At 36.3% G+C, this 16,892-nt stretch overlaps 1 protein-coding gene across 1 annotated transcript in view; it reads left to right on the top strand.

The window, feature by feature from the left end:
- The window catches only part of LOC139961091 (major facilitator superfamily domain-containing protein 4A-like), a 99,266-nt gene that overhangs the window by 40,556 nt on the left and 41,818 nt on the right, over nt 1-16,892 (top strand). Inside the window, exons 4-5 of the mRNA XM_071959975.1 lie at nt 10,955-11,078; nt 12,373-12,482. Coding sequence (XP_071816076.1) covers nt 10,955-11,078; nt 12,373-12,482 — 234 coding nt within the window. The remainder of the gene's footprint in view (nt 1-10,954; nt 11,079-12,372; nt 12,483-16,892) is intronic.

Here is a 16,892-nt window from a genome sequence, read left to right as displayed (position 1 = left end):
GGATTTGATTAATGATTCGGTATAATTTCTTCTCTGTCGATTCTCTTTACAAATAAAACTAAATTACAGTGATTTGACTTGACTCCGTCAATTAAACAATGAGGAGTGATGAACTTTCGGCGGAGTGATAAATTTTCTGATCAAGTGATAAATTTGCTGACGGAGTGCGTAAACTTTCGGCCTCCTTTTCCTTTTAAACCTTACTTCCATAAAATCTCTCTGCGCACAATCAGTAGGCAGCCAATGACCTGACCATCCTGTATTAACCTAACGATATAAAAATAAGTGCACTGGCACTGATCTGCCCTGATTGGTTGGGAGTTTGGAAGTCCATCCCCTTTCTATGGAAACTTCCATACCACGTGAGAGAACCTTCTCGAATGTTCCACAGACATAATGGAATCTATTTTGGGAAAAAGGCCCTGTACCAAGATTCAATAAGATAGTTAAAAACTTCTCGTGGGAAAACTGAATCCATGACCTAGATAAACACATAAGAGGCCCTGTAAGGTGTCTCGATGGAGTGTTTCGGTAACATCAAAGAGATGGTATCACTATTTCATAACATCCCCCTCAATCTTTTAAAATTTTTGGATACTCCAAAATTTTAACATCATACTGCTTTAACTTATCATTATCTCAAGAAGGTAGAGTACTGTAAGCACATTCACTAATATTCATTGACTTCAATAAATGGCCTTCATATATCTCAAAGGTTAACATCTAGGTTACGAATTATTAATATGATCATATGGTATATACATTGACACTATCTCCATGAAAATTTTTTGTGTACCTCTTCAATATTGATGACATCATATGATGTAATCTAAAAAAAAATATCATTACGATATCTTAAAGTTACATGACACAGCAAAATATGCAGTATCTCTTACAAAATACATTTATGCATTTCAAACATCAATAATACATTTATATCAAAAGTGAAATCATGCCGTGATTTGGGGAGAGATCAGAGAAAACTTGACTTAGTTATCTTTTAACTGAACAGAACACCTTGACGTTCCATGCAAAATTCGTACACAAAAAAAAGAACCTTAAAATATTACAAACTCATTTACAAAACCTCCTCTTTAATGAAGTCATAGTTTCAAAACTGTTTTGAAACCGTGTGAATCATATACATTCACCTCAAGAAAATGTGACTCGATAGCATGGTGACCCTAGGTATGCACTCTGAAATGATCTAGTAAAGTACCAAAGTACTAGATATTCGATACCATAAAAGAGACCCCATAGACTATGACATCAACAAATCTTTCTTCAAATTTACATAATACTTAACATCTTGTTCTTTTAAACTTCTTGCTTCATCATTGAAGAAATTTACTTTTGAATGAATATTTGAGGAAAAGAAAATATATACATAACTTCCTCAAAGATCTATACTTTCATTTGCTTCGATAACTGTTGCTGTAAGCAAAAGTTGCATATCTTCAATGCTGTCTCTGAATAGCCTTCAATATATAACATAAATGATGCAATGTAAATATCCTTAAAATATTTCTCAATATATGAAAACCCATGTTGCTAATATTCCGGATATGTTCTAATTGCCGGGTAAACGTTTGAACGAATTCATAAGGAAAAATAAGGTATACTCATTACACATTTGTCATAAAAAATGAAACTAGGTGGTGGTGGTTTTAACAATAAAGCTTATATTGTTACACCATAATAGTACAATGACTTCCACTTAAAAGGTATGCAGGTAATTGCAATGACACATTCCATTCATACAATCGTGGGTAAAACACCTGTTCATCTGAACTTAAAGCAATATGCAGTTATACATATTAACCATATAATGTTTGCAACATCCTGCCTGGATTGCCTGTAATGTTCAATCCCTTTTCATGGAGAAAATTTATTATTTCCCCTGTGTTGGAATATTTTCCTACATTCCACCAAAAATAATGACTCTTAAAGCCTGTTGGAAAACATGGTGTCTGATAGGTGACCAGAACCTGTAATTCACCCAATTTGTATCGAGCACGTTGGACTTTCATGTCTCCTTGTGGAGCATTTGCAAAAACTTTCTTTTGCCTTAATATGCTATCTTTCATGGAAGGATATGGAATTGCTAATCCTTCATTATGTGCTCTATTCTCTAAAAAGGATGCAACATTCATTGGCTTAGTGGTCATAAGACACATGATGTGATCTGAAGTTACCCCTGGCAAAATGTCACCAAACTCATCATGAAACTCAATATGTGCATCTTGCATGACTTTAACATTTTCTGCATTAGAAGTGTTACTACTCAAAACATTTCGCATTCGTGCAACCTTTTCACTTGATGAACCCTTTGTTTTCAAGACATTTCGCAATTTCTGAATGTTGGTGATATTCTTAGTCTCAGAAGATGCTCTTACAAAACATGGTTTAAGCCTGTTATAATTGAATACATCACTAAGAATTTCTCCTTTGAGAGTGGCCAACAAATAATGAGTCCTATCCAAAACTTGATGGATCACTAATGGTCCACACCATTCTGCAGCAATTTTGCGAGAGTTCGCAGTCAAGGAAGAAGACGTTGGCTTATACAGATACACTAATTGACCCGTTGAATAAATTGCACCTTTGTCCAGTTTTGCACTTATCTTAACATTTTGAGCATCTTGTTGCTTCTTTTGTAAGACTAACATTACCCTTGACAAATGATCAAATCGTTTCTTTAACAATGCAGCATATTCTCCATGATATTGTGATAATCCTGCCATTGGATTAAATGATAAATTTGTAAGATTTGGTGGCTTACGTCCAAATGCAAGTTCAAATGGGCTATAGCTACCCAACTGAGGAGAGGAAAATGTGTTATATGCATAGGCTGATGTTGGGACAAATCGTACCCAATCCATACCAAACTGATTTAAGTTCACTTTGAGGAAATTTGAAAGAGTCTGAATGTGTCTTTCAACCTGTAAGCTTCCATGATTGCTTACACTGATGAACTTTTGTTCAATGCCTAAAGCCTTACTTAAGAGCTGCACTAATTTTCCTGTAAGAGAAGCTGCCGCATCACTTATGATACAAGACGGTGGACCAAAGGTTGTGTGACTACCCTCTGCAATAATGCTTCACATATTGTTTCAGCATCAAGAGTCTTAAGAGAAACACATACAACAAATCTAGTGATCTCATCACAAACAACCATCAAATGTTTAAATCCTGTAGCCGTTGTGGGCATAGTCTTGAAATCCAGACTAAGTCTGTCAAAAGGACGATAAGAATCAGGAATGCGAGCATGATATTGTCTCAATTTGTCCGGTTTCTTACGGAATTCTTGACAACGGAGACATGCCTGAATATAATTACTGATGCGTTGAAACATATTGCGCAGATAGAAATGCTGTCTAATGGTCAAATATGTACGCATTACACCCTGATGATTACTTAACAAGTCATCGTGATATCGAGATATTATCTGTTCTACCATAGTCTCAGGTACGACTAACTGAAGAGTCATCTTAGCATCATTAGTCTCATGCAAAAATATCCTGAATAACAAACTATTACATAACAAATAATCCTCTGCTTGAGAACGAACAGTTCTAGCATGCTTAACATTACCTGGAATAATGTCGTGTGCAAGAAAATCATAAATTGGTTTGTAGTAAGGACAAGTTTGTTGTTGAATTTGCAACTCTTTTACATCAAATGGCAGATCATAGTTTTTGATCAGCTTTCCTTGAATTGCCTTCATGACTTTATTCAATTCCTTTTGTTTTGGAATGTGCCCTGTAACCAAATGATCAATGTTTGTTATGACTGGCTTCGGCTGAGCAAATAATTCTGGTGGTGGTTCTCTGACTACCTTTTGCACTCTATGTCTACTCTGATCCACTAATCTTGGCTCTGAAGGTTGAGAAACACTTGTAAAATTTGGCACAACTAACATGTCTGGGCTAAATGAAGGTCCATTTTCACTCGGCATAGTAATAGTAGGCCTTTGAATATATGTTTCTCTCTTATCAGTAGAAACAACTGGTGTTGTCCTCTTTTGTGACTCAGATTGTGGTCTCTGCATAACATGATCATGTGTTGCCTTAGGAATGGATGTCCTATTAACTCTATTTGTTGATACTTTGGCTGGGGAATCCTGCTTGGACTCCTTAGTGACTTTATTCGGAAATAAATCTGGAACTTTGACTCCCATTGACCTTGCCATTGACCTTGTCATGATTGGATTAAATGTCTCCTTAGGTAGAGTTGAAAAATCCTCATAAGAACTGACCTCTTGAGCAACCTGATCTATTTCAGAGTGAAATTCCTGTGGTGCTCTAGACAAATAATCTGCCAAAACCAATTCTGAGCCTTTCTTATAACCCACCTGAAATGTATATTCTGACAATTTGAACAGAAGCTTACGTAAGCGTGAAGTTGCTGGTTCTTGTTTTGATTTAAACAATTCAACAATGGCAGAGTGATCAACATATGCCTCAAATTCTACATTTTGCAATAAATGTTTGAATGCTGTCACATTAATAAATAGACCCATCATTTCTAATTCAGTTACACTATACCTCTGACATGCTGGTGGTAATATCTTAGAGTAATATGCAATAATATTCTCTTTGCCATTAACTCTTTGGGTCAAGTATGATCCTGTTGCTACTCGTGATGTGTCGCTATATAATACAAAACGACCATATTTCTGTGGCATATGCAATATAGGTGGATTACACAACAACTCTTTAATACTTTGAAATGCACTCTGATGTTCCTCTGTCCATTTAAATACCTTTCTCTTACGACTCAAATGATGTAATGGTCTCAATAGTGCTTGAATACTTGGGAAAAACGAAGCCACATAATTAACTGCACCTACAAATCGTCTTACTGACTTAACATTGTGTGGTTTCGGTGTGTTCCTAATCGCTGCACATCTATCATGCAAAGGTTGGATACAAGCCTCACCTTCTGGGGTTATTGAGAGCAAATGTCCCATATATCGGACTGAATTTTGAAAAATGCTACACTTTTTCGGAGAGATTTTCAATCCGTTGTCCATTAAAACCTTAAAAATTGCCTTTAGGTGTTGTTTGTGCGATTGTTTGTCTGCACTGTACACAATTATATCGTCATGATGAGCAATACAGAACTTATTTGAATTTGGGATCGTTGCCAAAATATCATTAATTTGCGACTGAAAGATCGCTGGAGATAAATTCAATCCCTGTGGTAAGCGTTTATAATAATAATGCTTTCCTCCATGAAATGAAGCAATACCTGTATATTGTTGTGCATGAACACTGAGTGGCAGACAGAAGAATGCAGACTTTAAATCAAGAACACCCAAAATTTTGGCTCCAGAGTACCCTATGGTACGGATAGTCTCATTCAGCAATGGAAATGGGTGATTGAGACGTTTTATTCTACTGTTCAAGTAGCGAAAATCTGTGACAACCCTTTTGTCTTTTGTTCCCTTCTTTGGAATGAGGAAAACCGGTGAAGTATAAGACTGATGTCCTACCGCTAAGATTCCTAATCGCACTAATTTGTCTAGCTCACTGGCGACAATGACTTTGTCCTCATCTGAAAGTCTATAGGGACGTATGTAAAATGGCTCATCATTAGTAAGAGTAATATCAGCCTCATAATTTGGACAGTGAGATAATTCACCATAAAGAGAAAATGCATCTCTATGTGAGTCTAGAAATTCATATATGCTTTCTGTTTCTGAAGCATTTAGAATACTTTGTTCCAAATTAATGTTATCTCTCATGATTTCCTGTTCGGATTTGGAAACCAGGTGATCATCGGCTGTCAAATGTGGATATCGATGTAAATTATATCGTGTAATTTCATCACGATTCTCTTTAGAGTTAGAATTGGTTTGAAAAAGAGACGGTTTTTCGATGTCTCTCATGACATTGAGAAAATCTAGAGAATCAGTAGGTATGTCTTCTGTGACCGTAATGAATCTGCTAAATCTAAATGAGCCACTGTGCGAGAAGGATGCAGACAAAATTTCTGATTACCCATGTTCCTTAGTAGAATCTTTGTTCTACCTTTATGCATTTTCACTAACATTCGTGAAGGACACATACGAGATATTAGAGGAAACGGTTTAATAACCACATCTGCATTTCGTGCATATAGTGGAAGACGTCCTTGTACGGTAATGTATCTTTGCTGACCTGGGTAAATAACAAATCTCTGCACTGGCCTAAGGAAGACTTTGGCTTGTTTAATTCTAAAACAATTTGTGGTAAAGTCCAAAGATCCATTCAATTCCTTCAGAGTTTGACTACCTAATATTAAGTCAATACCTGTCAGGTTTGCAGCAATTAAAGCAGAAAGCTGAAATTCATGACCTTGAATTTTGACCTGAAATGTTATCGTGCTATACGCATGAATAAACTGACCATTACCCAACTTTAGGTTTACTACATCAACTGAGACTGGTTGTATAGAGGATAAATACTTTGAATTTTGCACTGTAGAAGAAGAAATGATAGAGCGTGTCGCTCCACTATCAAACAACAATGAAATTCCTTTACCATCATGTAAAGTACCTCTTACAAAATTACGTGTGTCCAGTTGAATATCCACATTACGGTCGTTCCCTGTATATTTAGAACTAGGAATATTACTATTCTTCCAAATATTATTTGCTTTACGTTTCGATCTTCCTTTACTTGGTACTTTGTCTGGAGTCACTGTATGATGAGTGCTATCATAAGTGCTCCCTAATGAAAATTCTGTGTTGGTACTTTCTTTACCTTAGCCTCCATTTCATGGCTTAGGCGAATTTGACAATATTGTGCAAAATGACCTCGATTTTGGCAGTAGTAACATGTGATTGAAGGATTAAAATATGGTAACCTTCTCCTGTTATTATTCTGACCTGTCCTAGGACCACGAGAATCACGAGAACTATACCTTTGCCTCATATCTTTTGGATTGTCTTGCGATTCTGACCTACGTGACTGATCAAACTTAGTTTCTAATTCCTGAATTTTGGTACACAACTCGTGTATCTCAGAAGATGCAGAAATAGTAGGAGTCTGAACAGAAGACGCTTTGTCGTGCATTGCCATAAATAGTTCGGAAGAAGCTGTGGGTTGACTTTGGATTTGCAAGTCAAAATAGCACTGTACTTTCTTGACCAAATCTGCAATTGCTTCTGGTGATGCAGACATTAACACTGCTGAGCGGCATTGCAAAGGCAGGGTCGAGATGAATTTATCTCTAATTTGGTCCTCGCCATAAACTTAATTGTGCTGCAGCTTTGGAAATTTTGACCAAATGTGCTTGAGCTGTATCACCTGGCGTATAGCTTAATGCATGAAATGCCTGTGATTTAGCGTAGGAAGAAGTGCCTGGACTGAAACGAGCAAGGAATTGCTTGCGAAGATCAGCAATAGTTGAAAAATTTTTGTTTTCAATCCAGAGTCTGGCTTGGCCTTTAAGTGTTCGCTTAAATATGCGACATATTTCATTAAATTCTTCCGCTACAGCCTCAGGGGTGGTTTGGGACGGCAATTTATGCACCTCTAAATAATCTTCAAATCCCAAATAATGAGCTTCGGCTAAATCTGCATCAATTACATCGCCCTGAAATCGTGATGGCAAAAAATCAGTGGGCCTATGTTTCTGCATAACATTAACAGAGGTAGAAGTTTCCTGTTCACTGACGGACATTATGCTGAATATAACTTACAAGTAGGCTAGTTACGAGTATACAACACGAGCCTTTACTTAATTGAACACACTATCGACCGCAATTAAATACAAATAACAAATATGCAATACATGGACACGATTAAAATAACTTAACGGTACACTCTGATCTCAAATAGGGGTTGGGATACAAATTGGCATGATTTCACTCACCCTTAAGTTTAACTAAGAACTGGTAGTGGAACTGCAAACGATGATTGAAGTCCCTCGGTTAGCAGTAGTAGTAGTAGCCTAGTAGCGGCAGGTAGTAGCAGGTACTGTAGGTAGTAGCAGGTAGGTCTACATCTCGTAAGAACTTCAGATTCGTTTGCCGTTAGCATCGGGTAGAGTCCAGGCTTAGATCGCGAAAATGTTCAGTTCTGATGTTTAGAGCTGTAGTATTCTACGTACTAGTTGCGCGAATGTTCAAACGCGAAGTGCATGCTGGGTTGATTAACGTTAGTGTACGATCAGTGGTTCCGGTGTACATGCTTAGACTAGTATAGGCCGTCTTCCCTCGTAGAGTGTTTCCGTTAGGCTAGGTCGTGAACATGCGTTGTGTTCCTCGTTAGGTCTTCGGGCCAAAAAATTCTCCTGTTCGTTATTGATCGTAACGAACGAAAGTTGTGAACAGTTCCGTTACCATTTTGTTCCTGAAGAAAGCAACCGACCTCCACCATGTAATATTGTGACGAGCCCGGCTCCTCCGATAGTAAAACTATATCGGGACTCGCGATAGAAAGGTACTGGGATGTCTTGATGCCGTATTTACGCTTCTTCAGGAGATGTCTCGAACGGAAGAAAACAATGACATCACACACAAAAAACAATTTGACGAGATAGGATTTGATTATTGATTCGGTATAATTTCTTCTCTGTCGATTCTCTTTACAAATAAAACTAAATTACAATGATTTGACTTGACTTGACTCCGTCAATTAAACAATTAGGAGTGATGAACTTTCGGCGGAGTGATAAATTTTCTGATCAAGTGATAAATTTGCTGACGGAGTGCGTAAACTTTCGGCCTCCTTTTCCTTTTAAACCTTACTTCCATAAAATCTCTCTGCGCACAATCAGTAGGCAGCCAATGACCTGACCATCCTGTATTAACCTAACGATATAAAAATAAGTGCACTGGCACTGATCTGCCCTGATTGGTTGGGAGTTTGGAAGTCCATCCCCTTTCTATGGAAACTTCCATACCACGTGAGAGAACCTTCTCGAATGTTCCACAGACATAATGGAATCTATTTTGGGAAAAAGGCCCTGTACCAAGATTCAATAAGATAGTTAAAAACTTCTCGTGGGAAAACTGAATCCATGACCTAGATAAACACATAAGAGGCCCTGTAAGGTGTCTCGATGGAGTGTTTCGGTAACATCAAAGAGATGGTATCACTATTTCATAACACAAGGAACCACAGTGCCCTTGGGCTCTTGTTTAGCATGCTGACAGTCCCAACCAATACTGAGAATTTGTAATTGCATATTTTGTTACCTTAAAATGTAAAAATATTATTTGTAGTAAAAATCTACAGTTTACTAAGATGGTAGAGACATTTCTTGCTCTTGAGTGCCAGGAAAAACAATATATTCTGTTCCCTTTATATGGGTTCATTGTGGATAGCTTGAGGTAACCCGTCACATTACAAACTTTAAAATAGAAGTCCTTTAGATTATGCGTTCCGTTATAGTACCAGCAAAGTGTGTTCGTGCGAAACGTTTCCAAAATAGCCGATTTAGGGTTCGGTGTTTACTGCTTGCTTTTACTGATTTGCCTCGACTTTCCCATTTGACGATAAGATTTTTGCTCTCAGCATCACCGTTTCATGGAAGAGAGGTCAAGCTATCACCTTACAATAAAAGTGCATTATTTAGTTTAGTTCCCTTGCAGAAGACAAAGGGAGCTCGGGTTATTGTGAATCTATGTGTGTGTGCGTGCTTGTGCAGTTATGTATGCTTGTACTGCCTCTTGTTAAACATTATAACTCAAAAGGTGCAGAAAATGTTGAAATCTTGCTCGCATGTTTCACATGAAAAAAGCTCAACGAAGTCATGGTATGCCTATTTATAGCTTTTGCCTGTTTTTGGAAATTTAAAAGGCATACTGAGCTTTCAGAGCTATTATGGAATTGATATATCATGTTCAGACTGTAGAATATATATAATGGCACCTTCATTTTTGTAAAAATGGGACATAAAACAAACTTCCATAATTAGGTAATAGGGTTTGGTAAGTATTTCGTCGACCAAATGATAAAATCTGCTTCAAAGTTCTAAAACTGTTTTATACTCTCTATATGTTCTCCCCACAGTAACCTATCATTACACATGATTTTTAATCTCTATATGTTCTTCAATTGTTACCTATCATTACAAATGATTTTTATTCTGTATGTTCTGCCATAGTTACCTATCATTACACATGGTGTTTTCTCTATATGTTCTTCAACAGTTACCTATCATTACAAATGATTTTCACTCTCTCTATGTTCTGCCACAGTTACCTATCATAACAAACAATTTTTACTCTCTCTATGTTCTCCCACAGTTACCTATCATTAAAAACGATTTTTATTCTCTATGTTCTGCCACAGTTACCTATCATTACAAATGATTTTTACTCTCTCTATGGTCTGCCATAGTTACTTATCATTACAAATGAATTTTATTCTGTATGTTCTCCCACAGTTACCAATCATAACAAACAATTTTTACTCTCTATATATTCTCCCACAGTTACCTATCACTACAAATGATTTTTACTCTATCTATGTTCTTCCACAGTTACCTGTCATTAAAATCGAATTTTATACTCTATGTTCTCCCACAGTTACCTATCACTACAAATGATTTTTACTCTCTCTATGCTCTTTCACAGTTACCTATCATTACAAACGATTTTTATACTCTATGTTCTGCCACAGTTACCTATCATTACAAATGATTTTTACTCTCTATGTGTTCTTCCATAACTACCTATCGTTACAATGATTTTTACTCTCTCTATGGTCTGCCATAGTTACCTATCATTACAAGTGATTTTTACTCTCTCTATGGTCTGCCATAGTTACTTATCATTACAATGATTTTTACTCTCTCTATGGTCTGCCATAGTTACTTATCATTACAAATGATTTTTACTCTCCATATCTTCTACCATAGTTACCTTATCATTACAATGATTTTTACTCTTTATATGTTCTTCCATGGTTACCTATCATTACAAATGATTTTTACTCTCCATATGTTCTCCCCACAGTTACCTATCATTGGGATGGTTCTGCTTCTACTCTGCAAGAAAACCTGTCTAGATCCTATACTTGGCAGAGGTCAAGCCTCCACTTTATTGGTCAACAGAGCTCTGTATGAAGACCTCGACAAAGGTATATATCAAAGCAAATAATTGCTTTTTTTGACGTCAGGTGATAATGCAGTCACTAAAAAAGCTTTTAATGTCTTATTTTTGTTCTAGTGTCGATCGTGTTTGTAGAGAGCGGAGAGACTCGGTCTATGCCTGATAGGACTCGTGGCGGTTATACGAGCACTATCGTAAAATTGACATCTTTTTTGGTCTTCTCGTTACTGCATACATGTCATCCTGACAATATTGATTGCATTATATAGCTGTATTGTCTACATGTGCGTTAGTTCACATTAGTCAAGTGTGTTTAGACAGTTAAATCAATTGAACTATTGGTCAAGTGATAATAAGCGATCATGGGATCAGCATTCAGCTATCTTCACAGTTACAAGTCAGATCTGCTGCAAAATTGCTGTAATTTAGTTCATGCGGCCTGCCTTTAAATACGCAAACCAGGCAGTATTCCGATTTGTTCAGTGTTTTCAAACTATTGGGCTTACCAACTAATTGCTATATGGATGAAAGTGATTATATAAAGTCCTGATATATGGATGTGTAGAACAAAGTTTCCTTTTGTGACAGATTAAATGTTAGGGCATTCTCATTATTGATAACAAACTTATTAACAGTGAATTTTTAGCATTCCAATCAAATGGTATAGTCCAAAATCGGTTACATCACCTGGACAGACTATAATGTTATATTTTACTGCACTCACTCATTTACCCGTCTCCGATCTACATTTGCAATTTTATCATCTATCCAATCCGCTAACTGGTAACGCACCATGCCCCGTGATCACATTCAGAGACTCCGCCCACTCAACTCTCCTTCCCATATAGCAGTTAACCTTCAGATGTATTTTACACACAGTTTTCATTGCCCAGAATTTCGTCTGGGTTTTTGTCTGTTTTTTTTTCGTTTTTCTCGTGTACAAGGTCTGAATCAATTTTCAAATAATTATGAAAATGTCAATATTTCGTTCTAAACGAATCTAATAGCTCAGATGCGTCGAATACCTGGACAGATTTTTAATGTTATATATATATATGTCATTATACCAATTAGAGATATATGAATGTTTTTAACACAAAAGCTATGAAGTACTTCCAAACAAATCTAAAAAAATGGAAATACTTAACAGCCATAAGACTAAACTTAATTGGATGGATCTGCATTATAACTGCTAAAAATTGCTAAAATATCAAAATGTCTTGCAAATATGTCATGTGCTTGTATTTTTGTGTAATATGAACCTTAATTAATGACTTCTGTATCATTTTTTCATCCTTATTTCTTTTCTTTTCATTCCACAGAACCGTCGAAAGAGAAAACATTTGCAGATGACCATGTATTTTCTTCAAAAAAAGTAGTCTTGATTATATTTTTGATATGTTTAATTCTGTTCCTGTACGATGGCTTACAGGTAAGAAACAATTCTTCAAGGTCTGTTAGTTTTATGGAAACGAAAATGAGCATAACATTATTCAGTTTTTAACAGAGCTACAGCCTTGTAAAGAAGGATGTTTACATCGCGTTAGTAGTACTCAGTGGTGGCTTAAGCCGCAAAGATTTAAAACGATTAAATCCTCGTTAAGCTGCAATTAATTCAAATCGATATGTGAGCGATGTCAGAATTTTGAGTATTATACTGTTTTACTCGGTTTTAAAGATACTCAAACTAGGATATAAGGAATTGAAAATTTGTAAATTAATTTGTAAATGGTTGTGATTTTAACATGTCATCGATAATGAACAAAAGTGTAATGTCCGACGCTGTGGCCCATGTCGAATAACAGAGCGAGCTGGATCTCTTCCAAAATGTAATGTACAGCTTAAACTAACAAGTTTAATATCAGTATCAAAACATGGATAAGACATCCTAATGTCCTATTTTTAACCGTGAAATATTACACTCTAGTCTCAGCTGAAAATGTTGACCAGTTGTGTCATTCTTGAACACATTCATTAACAGATATTAATACACTAGGAAAAGATCGATTGCCTTTTCGTTGTGTTTGCACTGGACTGCTACAGTTCATGTAGTGGATGTTACAAGTACTACCTCTCCTACCATCACTCTCTCCCATCTTAAGAAGTCTTCTCTTCTTTTTTACTTATAAGAGAAATTCAGTTCTGTTTGATTCCCAATTTACTGATATGGCCGTGGGGGGGGGGCAGGGGGTTGGGGGCAGGAGCCACTTTGGTGGAACCAGGTGGAAACGGGGGTTATATTAACCTGGGGGAGTTAAGGGACTAAAACAACATTAAATTTGAATTTAGGTAGTCAAACAAAGATTAACAGTACAGTACAGTGACATACTAAAACGTAAGGACTGATGTGACATTGCCTTGCAAAAATAACCTGCAAAAATAGTATGAATTTTATTAAGGCTGAATCATAACCGGCTGTTTTGCTTGAATGGTAATATCTCATACTCATAGACCTGTCACAGATGAATTGTTATATGCCATAGACCTGTCACAGATGAATAGTAATATCCCATAAACCTGTCACAGATTAATTGTGATAACCCATAGTCCTGTCACAGACGAATGGCAATATCTCATAGACCTGTCACAGATGAATGGTAATATTCCATAGACCTGTCACACATGAACGGCAATATCCCATAGACCTGTCACATACGAATGGCAATATCCCATCGACCCTGTCACACATGCAGGTTAGAGAGTAGATTGTATTAAACAAAAAGACTTGTAAATCTGCTTCATTCATGCATAACTTTCTTAACAATTAATCGATCACAGAGATGATGAGATTTTAAAAATGACATATTTAAACAGATTCATAGCCGTGGACCACCTTTTATCATCCACACGATTCCTCCTAAGTATTTGACGTCACAAACTCAATATCATGCTTTCATCCCGCTTTAAGAGAAAGGTTAAAAAATTTCTCCAGCTGTTGATTTTTTTCCTGTTGTCCTAAAAGCTTCTTTTTGTTGTTGTAATCTTTTGTCTTATGTTATTCTGTGAGACATTTTGCAATGATGTATGTCTGACTCATTGGCAGACTATAACCCCATTTGCTAAAAAGCCAGTGTTTAATTTGCAATCCATACTCCGATATCTTTATGCCATTAGTCAAGATTCAAAGAGAGGAGAAGGAGGAGGAGGAAGAAGAAGTTGAAGACAAGGCCTCATTCTTTTTTTTCTTCTTTTCTTTGCTATAAATGCTTTGTGTAAATTAAGTCCATGAATCAGACACTTTAAACACGCTTGAATGGGATGGATCCAATCAGTTATTGACCCTCGCTTTTAAAGATACTCTTAGTATATATGTTAGTTGTGCTAATGAGTCAAGGAAGCTTATAGGAGCGTTATCAAGTGAGAGAAAAATAAAAGAAGCTTAGTAGAGTGACTCAGCAATATTTTATGCTTGAAATGATACAAGGTGTATGGACACTGACTTACTTCATTTATTTATTTATTTGTTTCACTTTTGAATTGAAGGAAGTTATCATATCACGTTTCAAATTACTCTTCAACAATTATCAAGTTAATTTTTTAGTCGAATATACTTTTCGGGGGTATGTAATATGGCTTCATATTGTTAGTTATGACAAGACAAAAACTAAAATAAATTGATGTACCAATTTTACTTGATACCTCTCAGTATATTATAAAAATGATCTAGCCACTTATTACCAGAATTACTCGTGGTAAGATTCAAGTGTTTCTAAAGTCATCAAGCTTTTAGGTTAAATGGATTAGAAATTTTGAATAAATTCATGTAATGAAGAATCTGATGCTGATGGAAGGTTCATAGGTTCAGAGTTAGTAACAGGTGACATCGTAAACTGTGTCCAAGAAGTAAAGCGTCATTTTTTATTCGTCAATACGAAAGATGTCAGCATAATAATACATTACACAACAAGTTCAATTGTGCCTTAGTGGGTTATATTGTTGAAAATTTTCTTTTCTTCGGAGAACATTTATATGTTCCATGTCATACGTAACGTCTTGGAGATCATCACTAAAGAATTGTATCGACCAAAAAAAAAAGGTCGTAAGTTTTGTTTGTAATAAAAATGAAAGGAAAAATGGACTGAAGAAGATGCAGAAATATTTCGGTTGATCTTTTGCAGTATCGAGGAAAGCTAGATCGATCGATGACAGGTTTTTTGTGTTTTACTTTGAATGGCGTATAGAAGTATATGTATTCTTAATTTCAAGAATAGCAGGATGGGTATAAAGCACTGCTGATAGACAGATTCGGTTCTCACATAGAATACAAATTGCTCCGATAGCAATCGAGGCAAAGTTATTCGAGTGGATGATACTTGAAGTGATGCATATCAATTGATCCATGCTCGTTTTAGCAAATCACCGGTTGTTTTTCAGTCGACTTAACAAGATCTGATGGGGTGATCAGAGATGACCTAGAAGGTGAACATACCTCGATAAGATTCAGAGTGGTGACAGGTGGTTTGATGACGTCTCATTATCTCTGATTATTAGTCACGGCTCGGGTTAAAAATGTGCTCGTAATACACGTTGATGCATGAAACATCTCATGTGTGATGAAGCATTCTTGCAAGCATATCACAGCTGTAGCCTGATTGATGCTTAGTTTTAGCCCATGTATGTATAAAAATAGTGTAGAATGACTCATATGGAGGTATAGCATAGCAAATTGCTATGCAATCATCCAAGCATGCTGTAAAAGTGAAAGGATGCACAGCATCATTTTGTTTTTTTTAAATAGAACTTCAGTATTTTTACTAATACTTTAGGGTAATACAAAGTTCTAATAATCGTCATGGTAACTTGAAGAAATGACTTTCGATCCGCAGTGACTCTTCCCTGATTCAGATAGCTATACACTATTTAATCTTCTATATGGACTGTCTTCAGTCAATTTTTGGGGGTGTTCACTACAAAGGAACTTTCAGTTTTAGTAGATATCTCGGAACAAGTATTTTCACAACATGTCCATTCATCGAATATCTTATTTTCGGGTTAAAGAAAATGGGAAGGGGAGGGAGGGGGAGGGGTGGTCACAGGGGTGCATGCAGGAGCAAATGATTGAAGTATAACTTCCATTTTACTGATAGAATCACATGTACACTTTCTGTATATCAAAGGCATTTGTTTTCTTAAATTTAGTTCCCCACAAAGTTTGCACGCTTTACCAAATAGCTGACTTTGTTGGTGTAGTGCTTTATCACTCACCTCTTAAAGCACAGGCCGATGAATTGGAATGAATCCAAACAATATTTGGACAAATTAGCTATAATATTTATGATTACTTGCAACACGATTTATTATAAAACATGTATGACCTTTACTGCAAATAGTAGAATAAAATGGATGCAAACCACCCTCATTGCAATGTAGGTACAACACTGTAATTTAAATAGAAGCCACAATGCGCTAACTTCAACTTGTGTCTACGTCTATGGTATATTCAGTACCATCAATGTACAGTAATATACATTACTCCACAGCAAGTTGAATTATTCATAGCGTGCAGGGATATCATTTCTGCACGTCCATGATGCTTAATTCTCCGCTATCATAACTAGTAATGGGGTCTTTCGTGAGTTAAGCTATTTGAAATCATATCATTGAGAAGGTCATCTTACTTATTATAGAATCCACAAAAAATTTAATTTTTACACGATGGAGAGAAAGCTTCTTCCTTGCTTCATAGCTGGCAGTTGTCATGGAGATATGGAAAATCAGAAGAGATGATGCAATCTGAGGCTGAATCTAACCCATGCTGCTGCAGTTTTAATTTTAAAGCGATCAGTGATTATTTCATAGACATGAGATGAATGCCGTTGGAATATATATCAAACATGTAACA

Source organism: Apostichopus japonicus, chromosome 20, assembly GCF_037975245.1.
Source record: "Apostichopus japonicus isolate 1M-3 chromosome 20, ASM3797524v1, whole genome shotgun sequence".
Taxonomy (NCBI): domain Eukaryota; kingdom Metazoa; phylum Echinodermata; class Holothuroidea; order Aspidochirotida; family Stichopodidae; genus Apostichopus; species Apostichopus japonicus.
This window is presented reverse-complemented; position numbering and strand designations above follow the sequence as displayed.